This window comes from Ursus arctos, unplaced genomic scaffold, assembly GCF_023065955.2.
Source record: "Ursus arctos isolate Adak ecotype North America unplaced genomic scaffold, UrsArc2.0 scaffold_13, whole genome shotgun sequence".
Lineage (NCBI taxonomy): Eukaryota > Metazoa > Chordata > Mammalia > Carnivora > Ursidae > Ursus > Ursus arctos.
This window is the reverse complement of record NW_026622797.1, coordinates 32,217,469-32,236,945: the sequence shown is the minus strand read 5'-3', so window position 1 is coordinate 32,236,945 and position 19,477 is coordinate 32,217,469. Positions and strand designations below refer to the sequence as shown.

The following is a 19,477-nucleotide window of genomic DNA, read 5'->3' as shown; positions in this document are numbered from 1 at the left end:
CCTCTTTTCGACACATAAGTACTGTTCGCATTGGTGTGGCCCTCCACGTCCCTTCAGTGCGTATCCGAACACATGTTCTGTATGGGCGACATAAACAGGATCTCACTCTATATTTCTGTTCTAAAAATCTCAAAAATATGATGTAAATAGGGCGCCCGGGTGGCTGGGTTGGTTGGGCATCAGACTCTTGGTTTTGGCCCAGGTCGTGATCTCAGGGTCGTGAGATCGAGCCCTGCGTCAGGCTCCATGCACAGTGTGGAGTCTGCTTGAGATTCTCTCTCTCCCTCGGCCCCTCCCCGACCTGTAAAGTAAATAAATAAATCTTTAAAAAATATGATGTAAATATTTTTCCTCATTGGTACACACTCACTGTTTTAAATATCAGTGTAATATTCTGTTGTAAAGATGCAGCATGATTGCCCTAGCCAGTCTTCTCGTGATGAACCCGTAAGTGATTCCAAGCTTTGGCCATTGCCGTAGCATTGAACGCACACTTCGTGGACCCTTCCGCACGTCTTTCTAAAGGATGTAGTCATGGAGGTGAAATGGTGGGGGGGAGGCGGGGACAAAGGGAATGGACACTTAACCTTTTGAAAGTCACTCCCAAACTAACTGCAGGGAAGTACCAATGTGTCCTCTCACTGACAGCTTTACACCCCACCAGTAATGGACAGAATCAATCCCTCTTTTTCTTTTTTATCAATTAGTAAGTGAAGGTCTATCTTTACTTTTGAAATTGCTTTAGTCGGCATTTCTTTCTTTCCTGTTGGGTTGCTCTTTTCCTTTGCTACCTGGACATTTGTACTTTTTCCTTCTGTGACTGGACTATGAATGTCTTTTGTCCATTTTTCTCTTGGATTGCCCTCTCTCACAGGAAATTACCAGTGAAGCAAACCATTATAAAGTGTAACAGATATTTGAAGCTAAAAATATCTCAGGCATGACCCCCACATACCCTACCCTTGTAGAAAGCGGAGATATGCACATATGGTGTTTTTAGAAACATGGTTCCATCCTTTGCTGCTGTTAGGTTAAACCTCCCTTGAAAGCATTTTCTGCTACACACTCTTTCCAGTTTTTTTTTTTTTTTCTATTCCTGACATCATATGCAGTTTATCATTCTTCTCGATTTTCCCCTCTCAGCTAGTAAAATCAGTCAGATCAGTCAGGATTTATAGATGATCTGGAAACGCTAGCATCCCCAGCAGGACAATTCCTACCTTATGTAATAGTTTTTTAAAAGATGATATGGAAAGAAGTAAGGATTTTAAAGAAAATATATAGAACTGATTCATGGTTTCAGGTAGTTAACATTGCATTAATAATCCATAATCCCTCCCCCCAGAACATGGTTCTCCTTCTCTTCCTCCACGGTACCCACCTTTCTTTCTTCCCTCTTTTCTATCCTTTGCCCTTCCCCTCCTCTTTCCTTCTCCTTCCTCTGTGTCCCTATCCAGCAGCAGCTCTGACATAATGCATTTTGTCTCCTAGAATCTAAGTAAAAACCCTACATAAAATAGTCATTGACTAGTACTTCTTCGGTGGTGAAACCATAGGCACTCCCATTAAATCCAGGAGCCAGGCAAGGATGGCCACGCCTCCTTATTGTTTACTCGTTTACCTTAGCTGTCCAGGTCCTAGGTGGTACAGTTAGAAAATACCAATTGTAGGGGCACCTGGGTGGCTCAGTCAGTTAAGCATCTCCCTTTGGCTCAGGTTATGATCTCCAGGTCCTGGGATTGAGTCCCACATCAGGCTCCTTACTCAGCAAGGAATCTGCTTCTCTCTCTCTCTCTCTCTCCCTCTGCCCCTCCCCACTACTCATTATCTCTCTCTCTCAAATAAATAAAATCTTTAAAAAAAAAGAAAATGCCAATTGTAGGTTTAAAATTGGGAAAGAGGAGGCAAAAATATATCTGGGTGATGTAATTGTCCTTCTAGGACACCTAAGAGAATGAACTAAAAACTTTTTTTAACAGTCAGCAAGTTCAGTAGGCAGCTTATAAATGCACACAAATCATAGCCTTCCTACTTCCAAATGGCAGCCACTTGAAGACAGAGATGACAGTGACAGAAAACGTGCTGCCATGCAGTGGAGACTCAGTGACAAAATACCCGAGAAGCATAAAGTAACAGGAATGAGAAAGATCTGTGTTTAAAATACAAAACAAAACGACGACATAAAAGAAAACTTTGTGGTACAATGCTGCTGTGGCATAGCAGTGTCAGTTCTCCCTGTATCTGTGTGGAGATCCAGCAGGGTCTCAGTAAAATGCCAGATTTTTAAAAATCAAATTCTGAAGTTCATAGGCAGCATAAATTATGTAAGAATAGACAAGAAACTTTTGATGCAGGAGAATGAGAATAAACTAATCTTATCAGGTATCGAAATATACATTTTAACATGAATAGTAATCAAATCAGTTTGGCTCAGGCAAATTAATAGATTAATGGAACAGAATGGTCAACCTTAATATTGACCAAAATGCATATGAGATTTGGTACATAGTACAACTATAAGAAATTAATATGCAGTGAAAGTAGCATTTGGAAGCAAGGGAGGAGAAATTTATTTCTTGTAAGCAAGTTAGATCCCTACCTGTATTCTTATACACACACACAAATCCAGATACATGAGAAAATTAAAATGTAAGAGAACTAGAACATTACTGGAAGAGAACATGGGAGAATTTTTTTTAAGATTTATTTATTTACCTGAGAGAGAGAGCGTGCATGTGCACATGACCACACAAGTGTGCAGGGGGGAGGGGCAGAGCAGACTCTGCATTGAGCGTGAAGCCCACTGCAGGGCCCAATCCCACGACCCCAAGACCATGACCTGAGCCAAAATCAACAGTCAGGTGCCCAACCAACTGTGCCCCCCAGGTGCCCCAACATGGGAGAATTTTTAACATAACCTTCCATTGAAGAAGATCTTTCTAATGATTCTATGAAGCCATTAATCAACATACTGATAAGGCTGACCATATATAATTGAAATTTTCTGTTTGATAAAGGACACAATAAAAAAAGAAGCAAAAACATAAATTAAATGTGTTTACCAGGCATATCCCTACGAGAGAGCTGATTTCTTCAATATGTAAAGAGTTCACATAAATCAATTTTAAGAAACCAAATGAGAAAACATTCTTCCCACATCTTAAAGAGCTACAAGAAATCCAACACTCTGCTGACCTCTAGGAGGGGGAAACTAGGGAAACCAGGGGTGGAGGTACTTACTCTTCACCTTGTATTGCTGGATTTTTACCTTGAGCACAAGTAGCTTCCACACAGAGGGGAGGGAAGATGGGAGAGGGGAAAGGAAGGGAGAAGGACAGACTGACTAACAAAACTTTCTTTAAATTGGAAGTCTAAAAATCTGTTTTCCTTGATTCACCTTGCTGCCACTAGCCTGTACAAGTAGGAGAAAAGATGAGGAAAACGAAAATAGAAATAGTCACATGCACCCCCCTGCCTCCTTTACTGGAGTTTCTCTAAAGAGTCTGTTCCTTAATGCTGAAGGACTTTTGTATTTCTGAGCCGAAGAGATTCATTTTTGTGACTGGCGAGGAGTTTGGTCTTGCCCTTTCTCATGAGGCCACCTCTCACACCTCTTCCTCCCTTGTCTGAAGGGCAATCCTACTCCAGTTGCACTTGGGGGGAAAAAGAAATTCTCTAGTGGGAATGATGAGGTTTGAATTATTTCCTAACATGTTCCTAGGGTTTTACAAATGCTTCATGGCAGCCTTGAGCTACCATGGTTTGGAAAGCCTTATAAGAAACTTGATGTACGGTATGTTACTGTGGATTAAAAGATGACACAGCTGATTGCTAATTTCGACGATGTTTTGCTCTGGTGAGAAATGGTTCCTCATTTGCAGTAGAGAAGAAAGGAAGATGTTTGGCATCCTTACCAGTATTGGCCCAGCTGCATTACCTGCAGAGCTGGTGGACATACAGAAGACATTGCCAGAACGTGGAGATGGTAGAACTGAAATTACTACCAAGCTTCAGTCTACCCCTTGTCCTATAGGAATGTCAACAGTGTGTTGGGGACTTTCTAGGCATTTAAAGTCACTGGAAAGGATATTAATACTGGAGTCTCCCTTACCAATGTTGTCTCTAAAAACGTTGCCACTGTACCCCTAAGCGAAGTAACTGCAGATATTCTTCTGGCAAAGAGAAATCCGTACACAAAGTGCAGCCTGGGGTTTTAAGTGTTTCAGCTCTTTATCCGGGAATATCTCAGCTAATCTCCTGCATTTTAGTAAATCTGTGACTTATTGAGCAATAGTTTCTGTGCATCCGTTTCAAGTCGACTTCCTGCCTGGCAACACCGTGAACGGGGAGTGTGGTAGTCATTGTAAGTGCTTGTCCAGATTTGAAGAATTGGGGTACAAGGCAGGAAGCATATTTTTACTTTGGGGGAAATAGACTTGTAATTTCTTCTGTTCTTGCGGAAAATGTCTCCCACTGGGTCTCAGCAGGGTTTTGTGTAACAGCTCATTATGGATCTGTTATTTGGCCTCCTGAAGACTTTTGTGTTCTGTGAGCTTCATGGCTTTTAGTCCTGGGAGAGCAGTTGTTCTGTGTCATTGTTACACAGTCTGTAATTGGTTTGGGCCCATATTTTACAGTTTGCCAGGCTGGCTTCAGTAACAAAGAACACGTATAGATTTCCAAGCCCATTCTGTGTTCTAGCATTTTCTGCATGCGTAGGATGTATTTAACCATAAAGTGGTATTTTATATGTAAGGACTTGAGTATCATTCTGCTAATTATAAAAAATTCTGTACCTCGCTTTGGTTCCAGCACTCATGCAGCTGTGGAATTATATTGAATATTAAGGTACCCTTCTCTCCAAGGCAGATCAGCAAAGGTCTTCCGGGGTACGCAAAATCATAGCTTAAACCTCTTGTCACAAAATTAACATTTTGCAATTTTCACTTTATATCACCCTTATGGCAAATTCTCTAGTCCCTCTATCCCCAAGCCCCATATTCCTCTTCATTTTCAGTCTGTTTTATGCCCAAGGGTCCCAACAGAAGCAGAACGGTGCTTGCAGAATTGATCAGATACTCGTGTGTTTGGTTCAACTGCATCATTAAGATAAGTAAAAACATCAGATGAACTGGCTTGGGTTTTCCTACTTAATTTTTATTATTGCTTTTATTTTTTTGTCTCAAGACAGGTCTCCAAATCCGAAGAAATAGAATGAAAAAGAAAGGCATGCTTTATATAATCCCTCACCTGCCTCTCTTTTACATTACCACGGCTCTTCTTCATAGCTACCAAATTATTAATGCTTCTGACACTAAAATACGCAGTCTCCATTCAGACAGTTTTTGACTCTAAGTTCCAGTTCAAACTTGCAATCATAGTTTCCTCTCCACGCACAGTGAGCCATCTTTAATTATTTCACTTAGTATATTAAAAGATATTTTGGTTTGCCTAGCAGAACAATGAAAGAGTTAATGGTACTGAGCAATGAAGAGTTAATAAAAATAGCTATTGTTTATGGAGAATTTACTACAATCCACACTACAGTAAACATTTCATAGATATTACTTCATTTTATCCTTACCATGACCTTACAATAGACACAGCTAACGTCACTAACGTAGACCTTAGTTCCCAGATACTGAGTTATGCTTCGTGTTCAATATTTCCTTTGCTCTACAACAACCTTACAGGTACGGTTTCTGTCCCCATTTTACAGATGAGGACACCGAGGCTCCAGGAAGTTGAGTCAATTTTTCAATTGTGGCTGTTAAGTGGTGTGGAGGAAATCAAGCCCTTCCCACCTGGTCTTCTGCCTCCAGTGCACTATATACTGTGTATTAAAGAAGGTTTTTGCCATTTTACAGATACAAGAACTGAGATAAGAATTTAAAAGAACTTGTCCAAGGGGTGCCTGGGTGGCTCAGTCAGTTAAGCATCTGACTCTTCATTTTGCCTCAGGACATGATCTCAGGGTCATGAGATCGAGCCTTGTGCCAGTCTCCGTGCTCGCTGTGGAGTGTGCTGGAGATTCTCTCCTTCTCCCTCTGCCCTTCCCCCTGCTTGCACACTCACGCACTCTCTCTCTAAAATAAATGAACAAATCTTAAACAAACAAACAAACAAAAAAACCCAAAAAACCACACTTGTCCAAGGTTGCCTGGCTATCAGGTTTCTGTGATTCCAGTGTCCATGTGCAAAACCGTTATGTTACACATTAAAAAATGATTTCTACTCTATTCTTATTTTTTAAACTTTAATACAATTGAACTATTAGTCACCCATCGGCATTTTCTCTTCCAACTCTGGTAAAGATATAGATTAAAAATCCCAGGCTGAAAGTTTAAAATGTCTCTACTGGGAAGAAAGTCCTAAAACTATTCTAGCTTGAACAGAAAATATTTCCATCTGTCACATTTGTGGATACCACATGGGGTTTTTTTATACAATGTTTTTGTTTGGTCCTGAAGGCGCAGATTAATTTTTACTTCCTTTTGGCAGATAGCCTCACATTCTGGTGAATTTTTAAAACCTGAGATAAGGATAAAAAACACAGAAGTAAGATAATATCAAATATATTTAGGACGAGAAGCATCCTTCAGCTGAGAAGATGCGGAAAAACCATAGTGCAAGGACCGTTGTAAAACAGCGAGGAACACAAGTGAATTCGAATCTGTTTGCATGGCAAACTCCTACGGATACGCCAAGCCTCCACTGCTGCTGCTTGGAGCCCCACCCCCACCCCGGTTCCTCCAGACAGTGTGGAAGAGCGTTCTCCGGTATAAGGCCATCATCACAGCAATTGGTTCATTTCATTTTAGATATGTACTTTAGTGCTCTCCGACTGGACTCCATACTCCTTGAAACCAAGGACCGGATGTTATTTATGCAGTGCCCTGGTCTCCAGCACATTTCAGTCATAGGCTGGCATTCCACAAGTCAATTTATGGTCAACAGAGAAACTTGCTGAGCATTTATCACATTCCTGGCATTCTGTGAGGCATGGGGATAGCCTGAAAAACAATAGGAAGAGGAATATTGAACCAAGAATGAACTGGGCCTGGGAGTCTGCAAACTTGAATTCCATTCCTGTTCTTTCTGCTGCTTCCCTGTTGAACCTTAGACAGCATTCCTGGCCCTTAGTTGGTTAAAGGAATGTCTGATTCAAAGACTTCTAACGTCTCTCAACTCTGCAAGTATACTTACTCATTATCTCAGATGGGAGTGTGTGGATGCATCTGGAACCACATCTGACGTGTGGGAGGCGCACACTGTGGTCAGAACAGTAGGTCAGTGTGGTCAGAAGAGGACATACGAATACAGGAATAAGCTTCCCTGAGGATGCGACTCCTAGGTGTGGATGAATGCCGCGAAGAGCCAATTCCACAATGTGCTTAAGCTTGTCATGTGGGTGAAGGACAACAACAGGCTCTTAAAATGATTAGCAGAGCAAGAGTAGGAGAGGTTAAGCCTCACGGTGAGACATGATGGTGTGGGGTTAATATATGATATGCAAAGCAGAGATCTGCTCAGTCAAGGAGAAAGAGCTTTTGGCAGAGAGGGTAGAGTAAGCATGGTCCAGAGGGAAGATGAGCTCCAGGTAGGCGAGTAGACAAGAACGGGGTGCGCGAGTGAGTGCAAGAGTCCACATCTGTAGGCAAAAGGTAGCCACCGAGGTTGCGTCCCTCCTGATGATTTCTGAGATCGACGATGAATGGGTAAGATGATGAAGGCCCAGAGACAGCCCACCAGGAAGCTGGTTTGCACAGCGAGGAAGAAGGGGCACGTGTAAATCGTAAGCTGGTCATCTCGATAGCTGTGACTAGCAATGTTGTGGCTGCTTTACGAGCACTGGGAATGGAAAATAGGCTGATGAATAAGTAGCTAAAAGTTAACCCAAACTAATTTTTTTTTTTTTTTTTGGTTGTCAACAGATGACGATTGTATTCATACCTGTCGTTTAGTTTGACCTCTGACAAAATCATGATACCTCTTTGGAGAATATGGAAAGTGAGTGTGGCTGACCCTCTAGTTAGGTTTATTTATAACTAGTCAAATGGCCTCCTCAAAAAGGTAGTTGCTGATCATTATATTCTTGAGGCCAGAAAACCTATTTTGAGTCTTGTGCTATCACTGCAATCTCACATTTCGGCATTTACTAATTATACGAGAGACTAGCTACACAAGCCAACAGCACCCACGTAGGAGGAGGTCTCTATTGGAGTACCACAGGGCTTCCTTCAAGTTCCAAAAGTTTAGGTGAAGCTTTGGATCTGGAGAGATTGGGAAGCGCAAAGTCTGTGCCCAAGTTAACAGAATGAAATTCAGTAACATTCTTCTCTTGGATCTTTAAGGAAATAAGTCCCAGCCCTGCCCTGGGATGTTGAGCGCACACACACACAGTAATACAAGTGTTAGATGGAGGGGATGTGGCTTTGCAGCATAAATTAAAAAAAAAAAAAAAGATTTAGGCTGCTTTTGCATAGACTGAACACCATAAACCAAGCTGACATTGTGGTTTGGGGGGGGCAGAGCCCTGTGCAAGTACCCCCTCCACCTTTTCATTTCCCCAGGCTTCTTATCGCAGAACTGCCATTAGCATCTTTCTGCTGTTCCCAGTGTCAGTCCCTCATCACTGCTTCAGTCTACAGGATGAGATTAATTTTCCTAAGATTATAACAAGAATACTTGTGTCCTACTCCAACCCCATCAAATATGAACAGAATATTCAGGCACTTGAGAGTGACACCTGCTACCTTCCAAGACCTGGCCTTCCCTTTCCTCTCGAGCCTTACCTGGTTTCCTCCCTCAGTGCTGAGCTGGGGGCTAGAGGCAGAGCAGGGCTCTGGGCTCCAGCCTTGCCTTCTCTTGACCTTACCTGAAATACTATTCATTCGACTTTTCGCTGTGATGAAAGTTGCTTTCACCTGCAGGAAGCTGCTGTAAAAGTCCTCCATAATAGCAACTTTCATCCTAGGGTATTAATTCTGTTTTACAGAGATAGACCAGCTCCTACACTGGGGTTCAAGTTCTTTGAAGCAGCGCCTGTGTTTAAGCACCTTTGCTTTCCCCTCCGCGTCACTTTGGGCCTAGTCAGAACAACAGATCACTAAAGAAGGACATTGGCACCTACCCTGAGCTTGCTGATCCTTGAGAGCCCTGGTGCCCCTGTCTGGGCCTGGCCAGGGCAGCCTGACTGAAGAAGTCATTTCCCCCTACCATGTTCTTTATTTCTAAACTCCACCCGGACTCTTTTCTCCTTCCATTTGCTGTAAGTTTTCACACAGACTGCCCTTGCTTTTCCTTCCTGTCTAGTCTAACTTGCTTGCTTGCACACAAAGCCCACTCATTGTCACTTTTTTTCTGCCTTCCTATCCTGCTCCATCTTTCTCAAATTTGATTTTTTCTTCCAGCCCCCTCTCCTCTGTCAGCCTCCGGAATGGAGAGTGGCAATGCTAGCAGAAATGTTTTAACAAATGGAGGTGGACTCGGATTCAATATGGAATGGTAGTTCACGGTGGTGGCTTTCAAACCAGATGGAAGCCTTTGCCTTATTTTCATTCTGTTCAGAAGGATCGCAAACTAAATCCTCATCCCACCACATGGAAATAACTGAGTTAGATGGCTTCTAGCTCATCAAATTGTTTTGTTCAAACATTTGAAACTGTTTTGGGATCAAGAAAACATAGGTTGACACTAAGCTCCGTGGTAGCCGAGGTTGAGGAGAAGTTCTGAACTGCAGAATGTGTGCTTTGATGACTTTCCTAGACTTAACGCTATGGGTTACAATATAGCTTGTTCTTCCAGCATTAAACTATTTTAATCTTAGTTATAATTCCAGTAAAGGCTGGATTTACTCAGCAGCTTGTTCAACTAGCTTAAAGCGTAGATACCATCCACAACCCTGGTTATTTAACCTCAATTCAGAAACCATAAATAGCGATTCAAAAGGAGAGCTCAATTTCACAAGATGAGATTTGATGCTGCGAAGAAACCCTCTCAAAAATTTGCCAGAGACCTTGTGAGTCCTAAAATATCCTCTGTTTCCTACCATCCAGATCTGGCAGCTTGAGAACTATTCTTACAAATAATGACAAATATTTTACCAACTCACAACATGTTGCTTTTTGTTTTGGTATTAATTTTGTTTGTTCATATTTTTCACTAGAAAAGTCAGTATAGTAATGTGGTGGTCATCCAGCAAACCTCAGGAAAAGAATTACTCTCTTATTGAACATTTTAGCATATGTTTCTCGAACACTGGCTGTGTGCAAGTGATTTTATTGAATGTTTTTGGTAATGAAAATATGAATTGAACTTGATGTTTGGCCACAAGAATTGAAAGAACTGAGACGTTATAATGAAACAAGTACCATAGAATACTTGCTAAAATGCACTGAGAAATGAGGGCTCGGGTGGAATTTGCTGAATGAGTCAAAGAAGGCTTTCTAAAGGAAGTGGGGTACGAGCTTTGATGACAAGCCAGATGTTAATATGTGCAATGTGGTGTGGAGGGTAAGGGGGACTCTAGATGAATGAAACGTTATTAACAAAGTCACAGAAATAGTATGGTATGAAGTACAGGGAACATTGTTAGGTTTTAGTTTTATGTAAATGAAAGGGGACAGTTAGAGATAAAGCTAAATCCCCTGGGTCTGAAATCCCAGATTTAACCCTGCTAGGTAATGGGGAATGCTTTATCCATGATTCCACTCTTTAAACAATTTCAGAGCTGTGTTTGAGGATAATTAATCAGATAATTAATCTGTCCTCAGCGTATAAGCTCGACTGGAGGAAGAGAAATTGGAGTTTGGAAGGCCGGCTGGGAGGTTATTATAATGGTCTAGGAAGAGGTACTGCTTGCTGCCCTGGGCTGGGCTGGGAGGGGTAGGATTGGAATGGAGGGTAGAGTTGAGAGACATCAGATAGTGAATGTTTCTAGGATTTAGAACCGGATGGGGAGATGAAAGAAAAAAGAATGGGAGGAGTTAAAGGTAATTATGAAGAGTCAAACCTAAGAAGTGACACATTAAGCAAGTCAGACAGTCAAACAGTACTGGAGGAGGTGAGCTCAGCTTTGCTAGCGGTGCACGATTGTACGTGTGCCCCCGGTGGCGAGGCGGAGAGGTGAAATGGGAGCTCGGGCTACATCATTAGCACAGATGTAATGGTGGCAGGGGTAGGAACGCATATGAATGCCAAGGAGGGTATAAAGAGAAGAAGGTCAAGGATAGGCCTCTCAGGGGAAGGTGGTCTACGTGTAGGTGAGCAACGATGAGCCAAAATCGAAGTAGTGAGGTCAGGGAAGAGCCAGACTTAGGATCATAAAAGACTGGAGAAGAGAGAGTTTCAAGGAAGGAGGGGTCAGCAGTGTTCATGGACACAGAGAAATAAGGAGGTGGAGAATGGAGTGGGAGAATGAAATGTGGGAGTTAAGAGTTCACTGGTGACTTTCACAAGAGTGGATTTTAAACTGTGAGTGGCTGGAATGTATTCTCTTTATAAGTCTAGGGTTTGATGGTGTGGGGCCTATTAAGTGTTCCAGATTTTCCCATTTCTTTAAAATAACACAGATAATGAAAGATGGCACGTGTGTGTGTGTGTGTGTGTGAGAGAGAGAGAGAGAGAGAGAGAGAACCTTGTGACCAGGGACTTTCTTATATAAGTGAAAAATTATTTAAGTAAAATATACCTTCAGCTCATGTTTCATTAATAATAGAGACATCAGTTCAGCCAATAAAGGAAATCTCCAGGATTTTACATTATTCAATAAACAAAACTTCTACCCAAACTATGTTAATTAAAAAGATATTCTTCTGCCCCTTTTCATTATATGAAACAACAAAAGCAAAACCATATAAATAATTGTTGAACTGATGAGCGTGTCCCGGGACCTATTAGATTATCATCTTTTTTCCTTCTTTTCAGAGCAAAAGACTGAGCTATGATAGCAACCGGTGGAGTGATAACCGGCCTGGCCGCCTTGAAAAGGCAAGACTCGGCCAGGTCACAGCATCATGTCAGCCTCAGCCCATCGCCTACTGCCCAAGAGAAGAAACCGGTCCGGCGGCGGCCTCAGGCCGATGTCGTGGTGGTTCGAGGCAAAATCCGGCTTTATTCCCCATCTGGTTTCTTCCTCATTTTAGGAGTGCTTATCTCCATTGTAGGAATTGCCATGGCGGTCCTTGGATATTGGCCCCAAAAAGAACATTTTATTGATGCTGAGACGACCCTGTCAACCAACGAGACTCAGGTCATTCGGAACCAAGGTGGCGTGGTGGTCCGCTTCTTTGAGCAACATTTGCATTCTGATAAAATGAAAATGCTTGGCCCTTTCACCATGGGGATTGGCATTTTCATTTTCATTTGTGCTAATGCCATTCTTCATGAGAACCGTGACAAAGAAACCAAAATCATACACATGAGGGATATCTATTCCACAGTCATCGACATCCACACGCTGCGGATCAAGGAGCAAAAGCATATGAATGGCATCTACACTGGTTTGATGGGAGACACAGAAGTAAAACAGAATGGGAGCTCCTGTGCCTCGAGGCTGGCCGCAAATACCATCGCCTCGTTCTCGGGTTTCAGGAGCAGTTTTCGGATGGACAGCTCTGTCGAGGAGGATGAGCTTGGGCTCAACGAAAATAAGAGTTTGGGCCATCTCATGCCACCATTGCTTTCGGACAGCTCCGTCTCCGTCTTTGGCCTCTACCCACCTCCCTCCAAGATGACTGATGATAAGACCAGTGGCCCTAAGAAATGTGAAACCAAATCCATTGTATCATCGTCCATCAGTGCTTTTACATTGCCTGTGATCAAACTTAATAACTGTGTTATCGATGAGCCCAGTATAGATAACATCACTGAAGACGCAGAGAACCTCAAAAGTAGGTCAAGGAATTTGTCAATGGATTCCCTCGTGGTCCCTTTGCCCAATGCCGGTGAGTCCTTCCAGCCAGTCAGCACGATGTTCCCAAGGAATAATTCCACTGGGGAGACGTGGTCGAGCCAGTACAAGTCCTCTGTGGCCCTCGGACCCGGGGCCGGACAACTCTTGTCTCCTGGGGCTGCTAGAAGACAGTTTGGGTCCAACACATCTTTACATTTGCTCTCGTCACATTCAAAATCCTTAGACTTAGACAGGGGTCCCTCCACCCTAACTGTTCAGGCAGAACAACGGAAACACCCAAGTTGGCCTCGGTTGGATCGAAGCAACAGCAAAGGATACATGAAACTAGAGAATAAAGAGGACCCCATGGAGAGGCTGCTTGTGCCCCAAGCTGCAATCAAAAAAGACTTTACCAATAAGGAGAAGCTTCTCATGATTTCAAGATCTCATAACAATTTGAGTTTTGAACATGATGAGTTTTTGAGTAACAACCTAAAGCGGGGAACTTCTGAAACGAGGTTTTAATGTTCAAAAATATATCATTTTACGAGGCTATATATTTTAAAACTATTTTCACCCTTGTTTCCTTGTTTAAGTATGGGTTATGAGCCTTTTTAATCAAATGGTTTGTAGTGGGTTAGACCTGGTTGCTTAATTCTGTGGTGGAGACGGCTGTACGTTTGGGTTACTTATGATTGCAGGACTTTCTATAATCACACGATTTTATAGTTTCCCTTCCTTTGAAAGTATTATCTCTTTTATCAATATGAACACAGAACTCTTCCATCTATACTAAAGCTCCCTTTCTTTATTTCAAGTTCTCTCATTGATGGTCATCTGCATAGAACGAAGTATCCAGTTCGAAAAAGGTAGGGCACCAAAGTGGGGACCTGAAGTACCAAATTTAGGCCCAAGACTCAATATAAGCGTATAAATGAGCATGAGTACAAATCTTAGGTGTGATTTTCTAAAAACCTTTTTTTTTTCAAAATCGGTTAAATTATTTAAAAGGAGAAAGATCTAGTTTCTGGGCGAGCTAAATAATGTGAATTGGTGCAATTGGTTTAGCTCTATATGAGCTCATTGATAGGAATTATTTAAGTTGGTTGTGACTAGTACCCTGAGCTCTGGGTAGGTATATCTTTTTTCATTATTAGTTCTATTTTAGTGATATTTTATCAAGAAACCATGTATTCAAGAGCCATGGCAGAGAATGCCAGGTATTCTTAGGGGTAAATATCAAAATGCTATTAGCTTGTAACTTTAGATATTCAGAATCAAAATTTCTTTGCAAGTAACTTGAAAAAGGAAGGAACCAATTTAGTTTGTAGGAATGCTATCTTGAAATAATTATATACACGAAGAAGATGTTGACTAGTCACAAAACTACACTATGGGTTAGTTAACGCTAACTAGTCTCAGTACCTTTCCTAGCCATCTCTTTTATCATCCAGCATCCATTCATTCCCACATCCTTCTTTCCCCTCGAGATTTTTTAGATCCTGTTCTTTGGAAAATAATCAGCCAACCTTGACATTTCTTTTTATCTTTGCGTATCACTAGCTTGGTGATTCTAGAAAATTTAGTCCTTGACAAATTGCCTTGAAATTTACCTTGTGCTGGAAAGCCTTATGAAGACCCCAAACACTTTCTTATGGTGTATACATTTTGGGGATTATAGCTCTCAATTATTGAAGATAACAAATACGAAAATGAATGTTTCCATCAGAAAATGTCATGTTTTCCATTAAGGTAACATTTAGTTGTAAGAACTGTTTAATGGAATACTCAGGAAATTTTACAGGTTCTTCCCAATGCCTAAATGTTTCTGAGCATCAGTATTCATCTGTTGTGGAAGAGGAGAAGGAAGATATATTTCTGTTTGTAGCTCCCCACAATTCCACCTTGTGTTGGCAGCACGAGCTTCCCTGAATTGAGTCAATGTTACTTGTTAGAACACCAAGCTTGTGTATTATAATAGAGTGGACTCAATATTTTACTATAAAGCATTTAATAAACTTCTGTTCTTAATAGAAATTTGTGTTCTGCCTACATTTGCTATTATTTTTTAAATAAAATATGCAATTCTGTTTAAAGTATTGTTTTTCAAACTTTCAACATCTATTCTACTGAAGGTGCTTGATACTCTAGCATATGTATTGGGTTCTCTGGCTTTCTTATTTTGCTTCTGTTAAGGAGCTAGGTCTATCCACCTATTGAATTAGGCTATTTTCATATTTGTTCTCCTTGTGTGATGATTAATTTTATGTGTCAACTTGACTATACTAAGGGATGCCCAGATTTCTAGGTGTGCTAGTAAAGAGATTCACATTTGACTCCATCAACTTATCCCCAGTGCAGGTCGGCATCGTCTGATCTGTTGAGGGGTTGAATAGAGCAAAAGACAGAGGAAAGGCCAATCTCTTCTTTGTGCTTGAGCTGGGACATCTGCCTTCCTGCCCTCAGACATTGTTACTCCTATTTCTTGGGCCTTTGGACTTGGACTGAGGTTTATTCCATTGGCTTCCCTGGTTTTTAGGCCTTCAGGTTGGGACTGGAACTACATCACTATCTTTTCTGGGCCTCTCTAGTTTGCAGATGGCAGATCATGGGATTTCTTGGCCTCCACAATTATGTGAGCCAATACTTCGTAATAAATCTCTCTACATCTATCTATCTATCTATCTATCTATCTATCTATCTATCTATCTATCTCTATCCTATTGGCTCAGTTTTTCTGGAGAGCCCTGACTAATACACTTGGGATCATTTTCACTTAAAATTTTATTGGCTTTCAGGTATATAGTGCCTAGCAAATGTCAGTGATACTCCCAAGTTTGAAAACAGTGACTCTGAAAACCCCTGATGTGACAGATGACTAAAGCCATGTAATTTGCTCAGTTCGCCCCCGAAAGAGCTGTAGCAATTTGAAATGGATTAAACAGCATGGGTCTTGGAGGATCCAAATAAAGGAATGGGGGCTCAAAACAGTGACTGCTGCTCACCCTTCTCTTCATCAAAAAGTCTGATGTTTTTATTTCCCAAACAAGTCAACTTTATGAAATGATTAACTTTAACTTGATCAGACACATGTTGCTAATTAAAGCTTCAGATGAATAGGAGACAGTGGATGTTACCATGTTGATTTGATGCAATTCTACCCCAAAACAATGAAACGTGGAATTTTAGTTAGAGTGCATTTTGTACATTTCCCTTAGGCTTTTATAAATATTGAAAATTACTTAGGAACTCCCATTTCTTCCTTTGGGAAACCTCAGGTATCTGAACTTGGGCTAGCTGCCTCTAGTCCAAAGAGTTTCTAAAACCTGTGATCTACCTGGGATGTATTAGTTTGCTGGGATTGCCATAACAGAATACCACAAACTGGATGACTTAAACAAGAGAAATTTATTTGCTCATAGATCTAGAGGCTAGAAGTCCAAGATCAAGGTGTTTGGTTTCTCCTGCGGCCTGTCTTCTTGGCTTACAGAAGGCCATCTTTTCCTTATGTCCTCAAGCAACCTTTCTTTGGCATGCACGTCTCTGGGTCTCCTTATGAGAACACCAGTCCTATTGGATTAGGGCTTTATCCTATGGGCCTCATTTCACTTTTGTCACATTTTTCAAGGTCCTACCTATTTCCAAATATGATGACATTCTGAAGTTAGGACTCCAACATATGAATTTGGAAGGGACACAAGTCTGCCTATACCACGAGGTGTGCCCCTGAGAAGTGGGAGAGCTGAGTGAATGTTCTTAGCCTAGAGCAGGTAAGAAAAACACAGGATGCCCCCCAGTGGCTTTACTACTCCAGCTATGTAGCCTGGAGTAAATCAATCTCTCAATTTCACTTAATTCAATTTTAATTAATTTCTTAATTTCAAGCCTTAGATTCCTCAACTGTTAAGTGAAATGAGTAAGAACACCAACAACAAAGCCCAAACTCTAAAGGCTCGGGGTTCTTGATGCCCTGGGATGAAGACCCATTGCCTGTCACTACCTCCGCAGCAGTTTGCTTCTCAAATAATCAGGGGCAGGGACCACAGTAGAGCAGTGTTTAGACTCATGGATGTTGGAGCCAAAGTACCGGGATCTGCACTTGGCTCTGCCACTTTCTGGCTTCTGCCACTGCTGAGAGTGTTGTGCCACCGGTAGATACCAACTGAGTGCCAGCCCCACTCCCTGGCTAGTATAGATTAAAATGGTTGATGCTCATAGAGGGTCCACGATGGCGCCTAGCTGAGCACATAGTGAGCATTCAACATTACTATTACTATCTGAAAGTGTCACCTGAGAGCTTTCCCTCCTTCTTCACCCAAACCACATCCCACCCTCAGATATATCCCCAGTGGCAGGATGAATAAAGGCCTCTTAGAAATGTTCACGTGCCATTCCCCAGAACCCGTGAATGTACCTTAGCTGGGAAGAAAAAAACAAAACAAACTTGTAACTCTAACTAAATGAAGGATCTTGAGATGGGGGAGATTATCCTGGCTTATTCATATGGGTCCAATGTGATCACAAGAGACCTCATGAGAAGGAGGCTGAGAAAGGTTTGACTACAGAGGAGCTGATGTGATCAAAGCAGAGAGAAAATAGAAAACACTAAGATCCTGGCTTTGAAGTTGGAGGGAGTAGCCACAAGCCAAGAAATGGGACAAACAAAGCTCTAGACACTGGAAAAGCGGGGAAATGGATTGTCCATTTCCACCAGTCCTGCTGACACCTTGACTTGAGCCCGGTGAAACTGACTATGGACTTCTGGCCTCCAGAACTGTAAGTGAATGCGTAAATGTTCTTTTTTTTTTTTTTTAAGATTTTATTTATTTATTCAACAGAGATAGAGACAGCCAGCGAGAGAGGGAACACAAGCAGGGGGAGTGGGAGAGGAAGAAGCAGGCTCACAGCGGAGGAGCCTGATGTGGGGCTCGATCCCATAACGCCGGGATCACGCCCTGAGCCGAAGGCAGGCGCTTAACCGCTGTGCCACCCAGGCGCCCCTATATGTTCTTTTAATCCACTAAATCTGTGTTTTGTTACAGCAGCCATAGGGAACTAATACATTCCCGAAAACCAAAGGAGCTTTTCCCTAGAACTGAGCCAGTTGTCAGCAGACTAATAGGCAGGGTGAAAGGCATCCATACTAGGTGATGGCAGGTGGCCCAAAGTTGATGTATGATCAACATTAAATTTACTTTAACATCGATCATGTAAGCATAATAATTTAGACAAAAGAGGTAGAGCTTCTTTGAAGCAGGGAATATTGACCTTGATAGATAAGAAAAATAAATAAATGGCCAACAGACACATGAAAAATGCTCAACATAACTAATTATCAGGGAATTGCAAATCAAAACCACAATGAGATAGCACCTTCCACCTGTCAGATTGGCTAGTATCAAAAAGACAAAAAATAACAAATGTTGGTGAGGATGTGGAGAAAAGAGAACTCTTGTGCACTGTTGGTGCAAAGGTAAATTGGTGCAGCCACTGTGGAAAACAGTATGGAACTTCCTCAAAAAGCTAAACATGGAAGTTCCATACAATCTAGTAATTCCACTTCTGGGTTTTTACCTGAGGAAAATGAAAGCACGAATTCAAAAAGATGTATGCACCCCTGTTTGTTGCAGCATTATTCATAAGAGCCAAGCTATGGAAACAACTTAAGTGTCCATCAACAGAGAAATGGATAGAGAAGATGTGGTGTGTATACACGATGGAGTATCACTCGGCCATAAAAGAAAATGAAATCTTGTCATTTGTGACAACATGGATGGACCTAAAGGTATCATTCAGGGTTAAATAAGTTGGACAGAAAAAGACAAATAATATGTGATTTCATTTATATGTAGAATCTAAAAAAACCAATGAACAAACAAGCAAGCAAGCAAGCAAGCAAAACCAGAAACAGACTCATAAATAAAGAGAACAGACTGGTGGTTGCCAGAGGAGAGGGGATGAAGGGATAGGCAAAATAGATGGAGGGTATTAAGAGGTACAAATTATATATATACATATATATATATATGTATATATATATATATATAAGTATATTCCCATGTTTGGATAAAAGCGTATCTTAAACTCTGGGCTTCAGAGTAGCTATCAATTGTAAAAGTTTCCAGAGTCAAATTAGTGTTTCTGTTTATGTAATTTTAGAAGAAACAGTGGTACTATCAGTAAAAAGGGAACTTTTTTAGCCCAGCTTTGTATCAAAATGGATATTGTACCAGCAATGAACAATTCACTAAAGATGAATTTTTAGTTACTTGCTTTAGCAATTCAAATTTAACCCTTTTTAATTTATGGAAACATACCATGACTTAAAAAAGTAAGATAAAAAAATTTTTAAAATCCATCAATTTACCAAAACTTTACCTACAGTATTTTAAATATGGAAGTCTTGGCCTGCCCGATGGTATACACCCAACCGCTGTGGTATTCAGATTGTTTGAAGATCTTAAGTGCTCTTCTCCAAGTAACAGCACCATACATGGATTATCCTGCCTGCTAATTCCAAAGAATTGCCCTGTTACCCTTCCCCCATGCTATATATAATCCCATCTCGGGCCTTCTATCAGT

General features: G+C 41.4%; 1 protein-coding gene across 6 annotated transcripts in view; it reads left to right on the top strand.

The window, feature by feature from the left end:
- The window catches only part of TMEM200A (transmembrane protein 200A), a 68,859-nt gene extending 53,927 nt beyond the window's left edge, over nt 1-14,932 (top strand). For all 6 annotated transcript variants that reach the window (XM_044386317.3, XM_026504796.4, XM_048226055.2 and 3 more), the window contains one exon: nt 11,929-14,932. In XM_044386317.3, coding sequence (XP_044242252.2) covers nt 11,945-13,420 — 1,476 coding nt within the window. In that variant the 5' untranslated portion in view covers nt 11,929-11,944 and the 3' untranslated portion in view covers nt 13,421-14,932. The remainder of the gene's footprint in view (nt 1-11,928) is intronic.
- The last annotated feature ends 4,545 nt before the right edge of the window (nt 14,933-19,477 follow it).